This window comes from Macrosteles quadrilineatus, unplaced genomic scaffold, assembly GCF_028750875.1.
Source record: "Macrosteles quadrilineatus isolate MER2022 unplaced genomic scaffold, UCM_ALF_1.0 Scaffold_8__2_contigs__length_117827958, whole genome shotgun sequence".
Classification (NCBI taxonomy): domain Eukaryota; kingdom Metazoa; phylum Arthropoda; class Insecta; order Hemiptera; family Cicadellidae; genus Macrosteles; species Macrosteles quadrilineatus.
In genome coordinates, this window is record NW_026542601.1 from 37,768,379 (window position 1) to 37,782,942 (window position 14,564).

The 14,564-nt window shown below is 41.1% G+C and overlaps 1 protein-coding gene across 2 annotated transcripts in view; it reads left to right on the forward strand.

The window, feature by feature from the left end:
- LOC128999367 (uncharacterized) overlaps nt 1-11,869 on the forward strand; it is a 69,989-nt gene extending 58,120 nt beyond the window's left edge. For both annotated transcript variants that reach the window (XM_054425836.1, XM_054425837.1), the window contains exons 11-16: nt 753-963; nt 1,905-2,043; nt 2,595-2,737; nt 3,384-3,627; nt 4,603-4,715; nt 4,903-11,869. In XM_054425836.1, coding sequence (XP_054281811.1) covers nt 753-963; nt 1,905-2,043; nt 2,595-2,737; nt 3,384-3,627; nt 4,603-4,715; nt 4,903-11,294 — 7,242 coding nt within the window. In that variant the 3' untranslated portion in view covers nt 11,295-11,869. The remainder of the gene's footprint in view (nt 1-752; nt 964-1,904; nt 2,044-2,594; nt 2,738-3,383; nt 3,628-4,602; nt 4,716-4,902) is intronic.
- The last annotated feature ends 2,695 nt before the right edge of the window (nt 11,870-14,564 follow it).

Below are 14,564 nucleotides of genomic sequence, written 5' to 3' on the forward strand. Positions count from 1 at the left end.
ATAAAAACTTATTTATTAATTAGAAGGTTAGTTAAATTTAAATGCCTTTAAAATTAAGTAAATTGACCAAAATGTTAGTATTTAATTCTGGCTCCTCCTTTATTCTTCTCACCCTTAACATTAATTACTTAGGAAAAGCTTAGAATTTTAAAAGGCTTTTCTTGTGTATTCCAAGCGGCAAATACCCTAACCGTAGTCGTTATAGTAGATGTTAGATTAGATAGAATATTCATAGATTCTGAACTGTCTCCATGTTCATAACTGATAATGTTATAATGGGTTACCTTTGTTGTGTTCTTATTTACTGTCTCAAACCATTCTCTCCCTCTTCAGCCTTATTCTCTCTGGCCCTTCAATGAATACATAAACATAACACTTGCATTCCTTAGAAGGATAAATTTTATCCATTTTTAATTTCTCTCCATGTATTCTTCTAAGAGCCTTATTTTTCGCGGTCACTTGAGTGACCACGCATAGTAAGGCTCTGACTACACATTTACTCCTTTTATCTTCTGTCACCTCTACCCAGATTAGGTACGTGATCCTAAAGAACCTAATCCCGTTCTCTGATCAGGATGAAAACATTATCCCGATAGACCTCAGAACTTGGTTAACACTCCCTATATCTTCCTTTCTCAACCCTATTCTCTGTTTAGGGAAATACAGACCTCGGCGTTTTTCCACTTCCTGTATTCCTCTTTCTTCGCCCTTCATCCACTTCCTCTTCTTCTTTCAACCTGTTCTCTGTCCAGGGTAAATACGTAATCCTGAGGGACCTGGGTGGAGCCGCTGTCTCAGCAGCTGATCAGGAAGATTGGAGCAGAAAATGCAACACCTCAGTACGCGCGTCAGTGCTGACAACATTACACGACACATTTACCCACATTGCCCGCAAGTCTCGTGCCGCTCAATTGGTAGACCTGCAAGAACAACTGCACAGCGCTGGACAGTTTTCTTACTCCGGTAAAAATGGATTGTGTATTTTTTATGAAATCTCTACTTAAACTTTGTTTTTTGACTTGGATAGCTGATAGTGAACTTTTACGAGTAGATGAAGACAGTCATTATTTTTTTTTTTTTACTCGAGTTATGGAATACTAGCTGTTGTACCCGTGCTTTGCTACGGGAAGAACAGGACATGAAATAGAAACATTTTGATCTTTACATCTGATAAATATTTACACATAGGTACGCCAAGACTTTTAGAAACAAAATTTAACCTTTATGACCTTTATAGGACACTTAAGGCGTTTTGATCTGGTAAGTAGTGGATACTCACAGACGATACTATTTCCATAAAAATTGGTACGTGTTATCCACTACCGGTACTTATTCAATGTGTTTGTTGCAATTGGTTACTCAGTTGCGCAGTAATTTTCCTATTGTGATGAACTGTGCAAACAGGGTAGTGATGTCTTTGGTTCGTGTCTTGGAGTTACAGTTACTTTAAGAATCTGTACAGTTTATTCTTGTACTTTACCGGGTGTTCTCTTGCTTTATCCTTAGTGAGCTCCTCGCACAGGCCTTTGAAGCCCATCTGAATGGAGCAATACCAATAGAAGACCAAACCACTGACCTTTAAAAATGATAAATGTAATTTAAAAATCTACAGCCCTCAACTATATACTAATACAATATGAATCTTATCTAGCACTGAATGAACAAGAAGTATCCTTCTTGCTTTTAAATCTCTTGTAACAATCGAACCACCATAAGTCAATCAAACATTTCTTCCTATTAAGCACGCTGCTATGCCTCTTAGATATGTCATACATTTGCTCCATTTACAGTTATTGTTTTGATTTTCATCACTATGTTTATTAACACTAAACGTTTCCAGAACTGCAGTGGACCGACAGTTTATAACATGTTTATGTAAGACTTAACCACTTATCCTTTTTCAGGCGACATCCATCTTAGTCCCTACCGTATCGTGCGAGTGGTGGACAGAGCCGGTGCCATCCATGTTGTAAGGAAAGAAGCCAAGACTGAGTTTGAATGTTCCAGACAAGGTTACTTCAGACACCCTAGTGGATGTAACAGGTATGACTTAAGAAAACTAGTTTTTGTTTAAATTGCTGCAGTTTGTGAAAATACTCAAGATGAATTATTTCTTAAGCAACTCTTGTTCGTGTACTTGTGGCATAGAATTATTTGTGCATTTAAGTTTAAACAGTTTATAAATGTATGAAATTTTCTTTTTCATAAATATATATAAAGCATTCTATACAAAAAATGTGAAACGTTCTACCATTGACTATACAAGTTTTTTTGAAAGTCTGGAGACAGAGGACTCATTTTTTGTCTACTCCTTATGTTGTACTCGTATGTTACAGTTTTTACATTTACAAGACATACATTACACCATTTTCACTTGGTTGGTTTCAAGCTCTTGATTTATTACTTAACCTCAACCTTAACTTTTGGATGCCAAATCTACACTCTACACTTTTGATCTCCTATACAATGAATTGAACCATTAAGAAAAATCACCAACTTATCCTAGAAACTTACAATATTATGTTCAAATACTTAAAATCCTGAGCAACAATGTTTTTAATTAACATTACCGTTAACATTGCACGATGTTTTAGATTCTACCGTTGTGTCAAGTTCAACCAGTACAGCCCGGACTTCACAGTGTTTGAGTACGATTGTCCAGCTGGTCTGGCGTTTGACGAGACAGTGGAGGTTTGCGTGTGGCCAGGGTCTTTGGCTGACGGAGGCGCTTGTCAAGGTAAAGTGATCTGGAGGCGGATAAATAGTACTCTTAATAGCAAAATGTAATAAGAGGTCAGAAAATATTGTTGGGTTCAGTTTTCCGAGGATATGAGAAGCTTTACAAGTAAATTAGGAATCATAAATGCAGGAATTCATTCAATATGCATCACACTGTATATTATCTAAAAATACAACTCAATCTATATGTTGATCATCACACACACTCTCCTTTGTTTGCCTTATACCTACGTTTCCTCTGATTGTCATGTTACCTCCTCTGAACGTCCTTCACGCTCCACCATATCTATACGTTTTTCTGACCACTTTTCCTTTATAATATTGCTTGATAAACCATGTCTGTATTATTCTTAGAGAATTTTCCACCTACTCTTCACGTCCCTACCTCCTGTCAACTATTCACGTACATCCATCCCTCCTCTTTACTCGTATCTTTGCGTGCTTCCATCTTATATACTCTCCTCTGACCCTCTCAATGCTAAGAGTCTATCCCTCTTCTCTATTCTTTACTTCCACCCTACTCTATATTCTCCATGTTTATCTCCCTATCCCTAATCCCTAATCTCTTGTCTTCATATGACAGCATCTTATCTTTTCTTATCTGACCACACTCTACTCCACTCTAATCTTTTTCCATGCCACAGGTTCCAGTGAGATTGCCCCAGTGCCACGTCAGAGGTACGTCTGCCCCACGACCCCCGGCTACTACGCCGACCCTGAGAACTGCAGATGGTTCTTCGCCTGTCTCGACCATCACGGCGACGGGTCTCCCCTCACCGCCTACGAGTTCCGTTGTCCCTTCGGCCTTGTGTTTGACGAACAGTCCCTTGTGTGTAATTGGCCCTGGCTGGTCCCTGGATGTGGAGGCTCTGGAGTTTACAGTGCTAGGTGAGAATGGAATGTTATGCTTAAGGTTATTTCAACAGTACAGTAGTTGAATGTTATTGTATGATTTGTCTCTTCCACATTACTTCAGGCTAGAAATAGGGGTCACGGCATTATCACTTAGATAAAATCCATTGGTGATTTGGCGGGATTTGAACCCAGGACCCTAGGAACCGGAGTCCCACGCTCTAACCACTGCTAACCAGGGTTGCAGCTCGTTAAGTAACTAGTTTTTTTGGCATTTGCATTCTTGAGATGCAGGTCCCAATTAATCAGCAATTATTGCCTTTAGCTATAAGTTATGATGATTTGACCTGGCGATTTGAATCCGTTTTAATCAGTGGGTTTTACTATATAGAAAACGGTAGAGGATATGTTTCACAGATTAACACTTTCCATGTATGAGAGAGATAACTCCCCCAAATAAAACCAATCTAGTAGTTAATTTAAGCTGTCATTTGTTTCGACATCTACAGCCAAGCTTCATGTTTAAACGCTGGGCTTCAGGCAGTTTTAAAATTTTAGCAATATCATATTGCTATGCTAGAGCAAAAACTCACTTACCTCCTATCAAAACTAAGATGAACTATAAGGTAACGTAGCCGAATATGCTATAATACTGAAATCATAAAAAACAAAGAAAACTAAGAACAAATCTGAACATTTAATGTTTCTTTTAATTAAAAAGTTACAAAAATACCAGCATTTATATGCTTGTTGAAGTTATAACGTGAATTAGAGCCACTCTAGCAACAGGTAAGGACTTAGATCAAATTAAAATAAGACAATTTACATAATTAAACAATCCGCTTCACACATGGGGTATGGAAGGCAAAGTACTATTGTATTGATTAAATAGTAAAATACCCGATGTTTTCGGTACAAATACTTAGATATGCAGAACTGTTTTCCTGTATCATTCTTCATAATTATTAACATTGGTATATGAACTAGTGTATAGCTGAACTATGTTTACAGATTCACTGTTGGAGATTTCTTTGAGGGCAGACATCGTCCCAGCTACGCGTCCGTTTCTGACTACCACGTTTCTGGAGGCAGGATAGAAAACGTAGCTGGAGGAGTGGTCCTGGGTAAATATGCATCCAGTCTGTGTTTCAAGAAAATAATTAATAACGAGAACCATAAAATAATTTTTGTAAACAACTGTTAATTAACACGAGGAATAACCTATAGCATGCACTGTTGAATCTTATACATCTAGAAAATAAATCAGTTCAAGGAGTTTTTTCTGGTTTGCAATCATATTTCTTTTTACAGGTTCGGCTCTCACTGGAATCGGCTCTGGAGCGTATCTGGCGTCTGGAAGCAACGTTCTAGGGGCAGGAAGTGCAGGAGCCTACGATGGTACCAGTGGAGCAGAAGGTCTGGGTTTGGGAGTGTACAGTGGTGCCACCGCGGGTAGTCTCGCCAGTGGATCTTACCAGAGCAACTCTGTCAGCGGAGCAGGAAAGACAGGATACTCCGGATCAGGCTACTTGGCCAATGGAGCTGGCTCAGCATATTCTGGAGGAGCAGGATACGCCGGGGCTGGAGCTGCTGGTGGATTTGGGTCAAGCAGTGGATACTCTTCGGGTGGAAGTAGCTATAGTGAGAGTGGAGTTGATTCTGGAGCCTATGTTGCTCAGGTTGGCTCTGGCAATGGAAATGCTGGAGGTTATTCAGCTGGCTCTGCATATAAAGGAAGTGGGAAATACTCTGCGAGCTATTCTGGTGCCACCGGTGGTATTGGAAATGCTAACTCTATAGGAGCAGGTACTTATTCTGCAGGTGCAGGAGCCTATTCTGCAGGAGAAGGAGCTTATTCCGCAGGAGCAGGAGCTTATTCCGCAGGAGCAGGAGCTTATTCCGCAGGAGCAGGAGCTTATTCCGCAGGAGCAGGAGCTTATTCTGGAGGAACTGGTTCTTCCTCGACAAGATATGGAGCAAGTGCTTACGGAGGAGTTTATGGAGGTGGGTCGTACTATGACCAGTCTGGAGCTTACGTTGAAGACAATTCTGGATCCTACATTCATGACAACTCTGGAGACTACATCCACGACGGAGCTGGTGACAACGGAGGGCTCTATGCAGGAAAGGAGTCCTATGGAGGACAATACAGTGGAGGATATGTGGCCGGAGGAGCTTACGTTCCAGGAGTCTATGACAACGGAGCTTACAAAGGATCCTACTCCTCAGGAGGCCAGTACAAGGGAAGCTACGTCGGTGGTGGAGAGTATTCAGGGTCTTATGACACAGGAGCGTACAAACACGAGGGTTCTAGTGGAGGCAAGTACAAGGGAGAGTATGACAGTGGATCATACTCTGGGAAATATGACACTAGTGGATACTCTGGTAAGTACGATGCAGGTTCATATTCCGGAAAATATGACGGTGGAGCATACTCTGGAAAGTATGACACGAGTGGATACTCTGGAAAGTATGACACGAGTGGATACTCTGGAAAGTACGATGCTGGTTCATACTCTGGAAAGTATGATGGTGGAGACTACGCTGGTAAATATGACTCTGGAAAATATGACGGTGGAGCCGACTCTGGAAAGTATGAAGGAGGTGCCTACTCTGGAAAGTATGATGGTGGTGCCTACTCTGGAAAATACGATGGAGGATCTTACAAAGGAAGTTCGGACTCTCAGGACTATTCTGGAGGATTCTACAACTCTGGTGGCTCTACTTCTTATCAAGGAGGGTATAAGGTCCATTCCACGCCTGGTGTAGTAGTAACGGGAGGAGAAGGTCATGAGTACAACAGTCTAAACATCGCTGAGCACAAGCCTGCTGCTGGATTGGTCGGACTAGATGCTGTCAAGGTAACGGGAGGAGATATCCACTCTGGTGGATACATCAGTAGCTATGTCACTCCAGCGCCTGTCCCTGCTGTATCAGTGACTCCAATCTCTCCTGTCGTGTCTTCTTACTCGACAGTCACCCCAGCGCCCATATCGGTTTCTACCTACAAGTTTTCAACAGTTCAGCCTACAACACCTCGACCAGTCACATACTACCCTGTCCCGTCAAGCCCTGTTACTCCAGTCCCTACAAAGACATTGTTGTCTTACTCTACAGTGAAGCCTCCAGCGTATGTATCAAGTTATGAACAACCTTCATATGTAAAGACAGTTACACCTGCTCCTGCAGTTGTATCTTACCCTGCCCCAACAATCGGAGTAGCGAAAGCACCACTTGTTCCTTTGAACCCAGTTTCGTACACCTACAAACAGCCAGTTGTGAAGAGTGAGTACGTGTCTACAGGGTTCCAGTACAAGGCTCCAGCAGTCGGTGTCTCATACGAACAACCCTCTTACATCAAACCTGTTACGCCAGTACCTTATTACCAACAGGAATTCGTTGACTACGGCTACAAGAAACCTATTCCACCTGCCTACTTGCCACCTCTTCCTTCTTACAGTTACGAGTACAAACCCCCAACATCGTATGTAAAACCTGTAGAAGTGAAGTACTCGTATCCCAAACCTGCAGTTTTGAAGACTCCAATCGTTCCTTTGAACCCTATCCAATACTCTACTCCTTCGCCTATTGGCTACTCGGTTGCCCCTCTTAAACCCATTTCTTACGCTAGTCCTGCCCCCGTCGCTTACCCAAGTTACCCTACCCCAGCTCCTGTTTCCTACACTGGTCCTAAATACTTGCCTCCTGTTCCTGTTGAACCAGTCAAACCTATCACTTACACAACTCCAGCTCCTGCTGTATCCTTTGGATACTCTGCTCCTGCTGTCAAATATACACCTACTGTTCTAAAAACCCCAGTAGTCCCTCTTAACCCTGTTCAGTATTCAACCCCCGCTCCTGTTCATTTTGAATACTCTACCCCAGCTCCAGTCAAAACCTACTCCTACTCAACTCCTTCTACTCCAGTAAGCAATACACCTGCTCCAGTGAAACCCCTAAAGCCAATTACCTATACCACACCAGCGCCACCAGTTAGCTATGAATATTCCACACCAAGACCTCAACCTGTTAGACCTTTGAAGCCTATTACCTATGCTTCTCCAGCACCTTTTGTGGAGTACAATGTTCCTACAGTGCTCAAAACACCCGTTGTTCCTTTGAACCCCGTCCAGTACACAACGCCGGCCCCTGTTCACTTCGAGTATTCCACCCCAGCGCCTAAACCAGTAACGTATGTGAGACCGGCTACGTACAGCACTCCTGCTCCTGCAGTAAGCTATGGGTATTCAACTCCAGCACCCATCCAGCCAGTCAGGCCTGTCGTGTATTCCACACCAGCACCTGCTGTAAGCTATGAGTACTCAGCTCCTGTTGTAAAGCCTGTCGTGCCCTATGTTGCTAAAACACCAGCAGTCCCTCTTAACCCAATTCAATACACAACACCAGCACCTCAATACGAGTTCAAATACTCAACTCCAGCACCAATTGAGCCCGTCAGCTACGTGAAGCCTTTGAAACCAGTAGCACCAGCTATTTCATACTATTCTACACCAGCTCCTCCACCAGTGAAGCCTGATGTAACTTACTACTCGGCGCCTTCACCACCCCCTGTCAAACCTGTGAGCTACGGCTACTCTGCAATTCCAGTTCAACCTGCAATCTACGCAAAGCCATTGAAACCAGTTACATACTCAACACCAGCTCCGGCTGTCAACTATGAATATTCACGACCAACTGTAACTCCAACAGTGTTTAAAACACCAGTGGTCCCGTTGAACCCTATTCAATATACGACACCAGCTCCCATCCACTTCCAGTACTCCACTCCAGCGCCAGTACCAGTAAAGCCTGTTACTTACACAGTCCCTCAAGTAAATTACCAATACGTTCCACAAGCTCCAGTGCAGCCATTGAAACCAATCTACTCTCCGCCTAAATATCTGCCTCCAGCGCCCATTGAACCATTGAAACCTCTGAAGCCAATAACATACACAACACCCGCCCCGGCTGTCTCCTATGAGTACTCGTACCCAGCTGTGAAGCCTGTAGTGCCAACAGTTCTCAAAACACCTGTTGTACCGCTTAACCCAGTCCAGTATACGACTCCTGCTCCTGTATACTTTGAACATTCTACTCCCGCTCCTCTGAAGCCTATCGTTTATTCAACACCAGCTCCTGCAGTGAGCTATGAATATGTACCTCCCGCTCCGGTAAAACCATTGAGGCCTATCGTATATTCTACTCCTGCACCACCGGTAAGCTATGAGTATTTGCCCCCTGCACCTGTGCAGCCAGTTAAACCGATCACTTTGTCATCCCCAGCTCCTTTCTCTTACAACTACAAGTATCAGCCAGTTAAGCAGGTTCCAGCCGTGCTTAAGACACCGGTGGTACCTTTGAACCCCATTCAGTACACTACCCCTGCACCTGCAATTGTTCAGTACTCAACTCCTGCACCAACAGTTAGCTACGTCAAACCATTGAAGCCCATTGTTTACTCGACTCCTGCTCCTCCGACAGTGAGCTACGAGTATTCAACTCCTGCTTCACCAGCAGTTTCCTACGGTTACAAATCAACTGCATACGTCAAACAGGTCCCCACAGTCTTGAAGACTCCAGTTGTACCTTTGAACCCTGTTCAATATAGTACACCTGCACCGGGTGTGAACCAGTACCGATTTGGTGTTGCTTATGAGACTCCAGAAATTCAATATCAGCCTGAAGTTGCTTATAAGCAAGAATACGTGAAAACTAAGGTTGTAAAGGAAGGATATGACTACCCTAAACCATCAGTAAGGTTTGAGGAGGCACCTAAGTTTGTCAGCACTACTCCTGCCCCAACTGTCTCGTATGAAACTCCAGAGACAACTCCTGTCTACAAGCAGATTTACAATTATGTGAAAACTCCTGTAGTCAATGCGTACGATAAAGTTTTGAGCGCCATCAGCTACAGTACCACACCCGCTCCACTGCCTGTTCAACCCGTCACACAGTCCCCGGTCTCCTACGCGCCTGTAAATGTAGGTCCGTCTTACAGTCGACCTGCTCTAGTCAAAACTCCGTCAATCCCCGTGACTCCAGTAACCGTTGTTCCTGAATATCAGAAAGTCCTGAATGTTGTTAAAGCCTCCACGACACCATCCCCACTTTATGTTAACCACTACGCGAGCACATACGAACCCGAAATCATACCTGTGACCACACCGAAACCGGTGGTATACAAGAAAAAACCAGTTGTTGTTCAGAATACATACGTTAAAGATTACTCATATGAAGAGAATATCGAAGACATATATGACGCAGTGAGGAGTGACTTTGGAACTAAACTAGCCGGTGGCTACGAACAAGGGTATGTCTATAACCAACAAAAGGTGGAGGTCCCTGAAATTAAAGTATATACATCAACAACTCCAGCTGCTGTTCCTGTGATAAAAGAAACTTACAGAGTGAGAAAACCTGTCAAGACTGTCGTTAAGACTTACGAACAGCCTGCTGTAGCAGTGGGATATGAAAGTGGCAGTTATGAAGGAGGTTCCTCATACTCCACCACTGGAGCGCCAGTCGTGGTCAGCTCTTCTGAAGCCGTATTCGGAGAGCAATACCACAAAGAAACGTCATTCTCCGGATACACAGGAGTCGAGGGAGATTCAATTAAGTACGAAGAGCTTGACCAAGCCATCCCAGCTGTACCTGTTTACACGTCCACAGTCAAACCTGTCACTAGAGTCACTGTTCCAGCAGTCACCGTAACACGACCTGAAGGAGGATACTACGTAAGGAAACAGAAGGTCCGCGTCAGGCCTGTAGTCAGAACTGAGAACTACCCTGAGGTATACTCCTCTACATACACTCCATCAACGGTGTCCACGACTACCTTCGCCCCTACCTACTCATACTCCACAACACCTGCAACTGTTGTCAAATCATCAACCACTGTCCATCCTGATGACGTGGTTGACGTGGACGGAGAAGAAGAAGAGGTAAAGATCTTGGAAGGATTTGACGGACAGTACGGTGGAGTTGTCAAGACAGGATACGTGTCAAGCACAGTAGCCAGCATCGAAGACGGTGAAGCTGTCGTGGGCATTTTGAAGAAGGGTAAGATCACATACGACGGAAGAAGAACAAAAACTAAGGTTGTCGTTGTTTCAAAACTCAGTGACTTCAACCCTCTCCTGGTTGGAAAGCTGGGCGCTGAATGTAGCTGTGATGGAAGATCTAACACAGTGACTGTAAGAAGACACAAACAAAGAGGATCAAACAAACTCTTCACTCCTTCAAAGGATTCCACAATCCCTGACCAGCAGTACTTGGATAGCTACCAAACTAGTACAACTACAGCAGCTCCAGTCGTCGTCAAATCTGATGAATCTTACAAATCTTATGAGTCGTCCTCATACAACTCACCAGTTGTTGAGATCAAACCAATCAGGAAGAAGACTAGAGTTTACTCTACCACCACATTGGCTCCTGAATACTCGGAAGACGTTTCAGAAGTCAACTACGTCGCTGAAGCTGGAACTGAAAGAGTCAAGGACAGAATCGAATGTAAGAGAGCTGGACTTTTCCGACACCCGAAGAAATGCAACAAGTTCTACTCTTGTGATTGGGATCAGTGGAAGAAGAAGTTTACGGTCAACGAATTCAAATGTCCCATTCATCTTGCTTACGATGCTAACCTGGGAGCTTGCAACTGGCCATCAAAGGGACCTGCTTGTGCCGAAGACAACCTTCTAGTATAGGCTGTTGAAGTGGACTAACAAAATCTACTGCCATATTCATCATTTATCAAACTAAACAAGCCATAATAATTTAAATCAAATTGTATTCTACATGTGAAAAGATACACCCAAATGATCAAAGTAGTATAGGTTATAAGGAGAAATACGGTTAAGTCTACTGTTAGTAGTCATTATATGACAAGTAAATTTACTTTTTCTGAGCTCTCTCTATCTTTTTGTGATCAAAATGCAATGGTTACCATTAGACTTCCTTATTTCGAAGTGCCATTTAATAAGTAGACAAACACTGTACCTGTAAAATTTCGATTTGGAAACATTCTTTGAGAAAAGTCTAATAGGTTCTCTCTTTTCATTGTTTGAAGTGGTGTATATTTAACTACTCTTTGATATACTGCCATTGCGTTGCCATTTATTATATGTTTGTATATATTTATTGATTTCCCTTTATAGTCTCACCTGTTCTCTAAGCTACAATTTTAATGAAACCGGTTTTATATTTTTTGTATTATATTAATTTTAAGAGTGTGTGTGTTTTAGTATATTATTTTAGAGAATAAATGTTTATTGTGATTCAATCTGTTGTTATTTGAACCTTGTTGCTACTGATATGACTTTTATCCCGGATCTTTCACATACATAATATCTATTGACTAAAGGTACAGAACCATGGAGAAAATCATTACATTTCCATGTCTTACTCCCAAAGGACTTCGTTCAATTTAGCCACCTATCACCGACAGATTGTGCAGCTGTCAAATAATGTTTTTCTAGAAATACATGTTTTTTTTATTCGTGAACTGTAACAACTGTCCCATCGTTTCAGAATATCCCAGCATGATTAAAAAGAAAAGATTAAAGAGAAGATAGAAATCCAATAACAAACTCAAAGAGTAGCTTATTCATCTATGTTCAAAAACTGGCATCAGCAAATCCATATATATAGGATGTCTATTCGAACGAGTTCGGGAACCAGTATGGAGTTTTATGGGTTGAAAATCGGGTTTCCACACTTTTTACTCCCAAACCGTGACATTTTGCTATTTCTTTAAAACCGTTTTGTAGAGCTTGGAAATTATATTGATGCCAAATGGTTACGGAGAAAATTGCAAAAAACCGTGTGTTTTACGTTATTCTTATGGAGAATAAATAAACTGTTGTAGTTTTTTTGTTCATTGATATGTTTTAATGAAATTTAGCAAATTGTTTAATACACTATCTTGCAACCTCATCTTACGTACTCATTAAACTGAATGTTATTAATAGGAAATAAATCTGACAATTTTAACGGAATACTTTAATAAAAATTTAACCAGGCAAATGAAAGTTCACTTAGTCTGCAGATTTGCTGCGGTGGGGTATTTCTTCGGTGTTTTCTCTCTAATGCGAATCACAAGTAAAGCTATATGTCTACTAGTATTTAATGATATTCAAATATTTATTGAGCAACAGAATACATGTACATAATAAACTAAACAATCGTGATATTCCTGTAAATGTAGATAGTACTACACGCGCCTTCAGAAAAATACACCTGAACTCTACACTTGCTTGTACCTATCGCTGCGGATTTGTAACTGCAGCTTCATTGATGTCTCGAGAAAAATTAGATAATTATTTGAAATCTAAACACAAAACCCGTCTTTTCTCCGAGATGTGACCCTGGCTAGCTTCTTACCTATTAAAATGTAACACTGAAGTAATCTCACAATTTGATTCTTACACTATGATTATAAAAAGACACGACGTTTCCATGTAGAGTTTAACAAGTTTTAAATGAAAATTGACGTAATTGAACTCAGCCACCATTAAAATGCACTGATTTTCTTTTACTGGTTACTAATTTCTGTGAAATACGCTAACCGAGCAAACATGAAAGATTAATTAATTGTAAGCTATAACATATATTATATCACATACATTTTAGACCCTAGCACAACTCTGTGGGTGTAGGGCTACCAGTCCAGCAAACATAAATCATCCGTTTCTCCAGTGAGGACAACTGTCTATGTACAGGAGAACAGCCTTCCCTAAAAAAACTAAACGATATTGATATTTAATAAACGATTAAACATTATCAGCAAACTAACACAATACTTCCACTCGTAACCTTGCCAACAACCTTTATAGTGGGTGCAGTGGGAGGAACCATGATATTTTATGGGTTATATAAAAAAAAGGAATTATCTTTCAAGCCACAACTTTTACAACATTTGGGGCTTAACCATTTTGAACGAGTTTATTGGACCATAACATTATAAAAGTTATTTAAAATTGTTCAGGTATTTTTTGTGAATTTTAATTTTCCATTATTTTATGAGATTTGTTGTCAAATCACCATTAAATATAAAAGAAATTGTAAAATGAAAACTACTTTTTGGGCTCAGTGGGACCCAAACCAGGCACTTCCACCGGAAACTCAAACCCGATAATTTTGACAAAAACTACAATTTCTGCATTAAAATTGTATAGGAGAAGAAAGTAAAAGGAACAAACGACCGTTTAGCTTATCATGCAAATCTTATCCGTTTTAAAGCTGTCACTAAACTAAGCCTGAACCAAGAATGTATGCAAATACAGTGTAATTTGCGTGGCTCTATGTACAACATGACAAAGGTTTGGAGGGAATATTTGTTAACCAAACTATGCAATCTCGGGTTGAACACTGTAAAACACAATGGGCTACAAATTGAATTACTAAAGAAGTGAAACGTATAATGTGTTGGTTTTCCTTCAATTATCTTAAACGGTGAATTCCCATAGAATTTGCCCTAAGTGTCTGAGCGATCGTCATTGAAAGGCGTTGTCGACACTTTTAGCGAATTTCCCTATAGGGAAGTAGCTATTACCGTAGGTCTCATGGTAAGACCTAGGCCCGGGACCGATTTACTTTATCATTTTGATGTCCCCAGAGGCCAAAAACACCATTCGTTCAAATTTTTATATATGTATATATATATATATATAGGTATATATATATATATAGATTTATATATATATATATGTGTCCGTGAACACGATAACTTGAGTAATTTTTATCCGTTTTTGATGAAATTTGGTTTGTAGGTGTAAGGCGGGATAAACTTGAATGAGTTCGCGATCCAGCATGATCGGACCATGGGAACAGGGTTTTATGGGGGGTTTTATGGGGTAAAAATTGGTTTTTCTCACTTCTTACCCTCAAAACACAAAATTTCCCAATTTTTCTCCAAACCTTCTTAAAGAGCTTAAAAAAACAAACAATTCAGTATATCAAAGTGTTTTTGTACGATT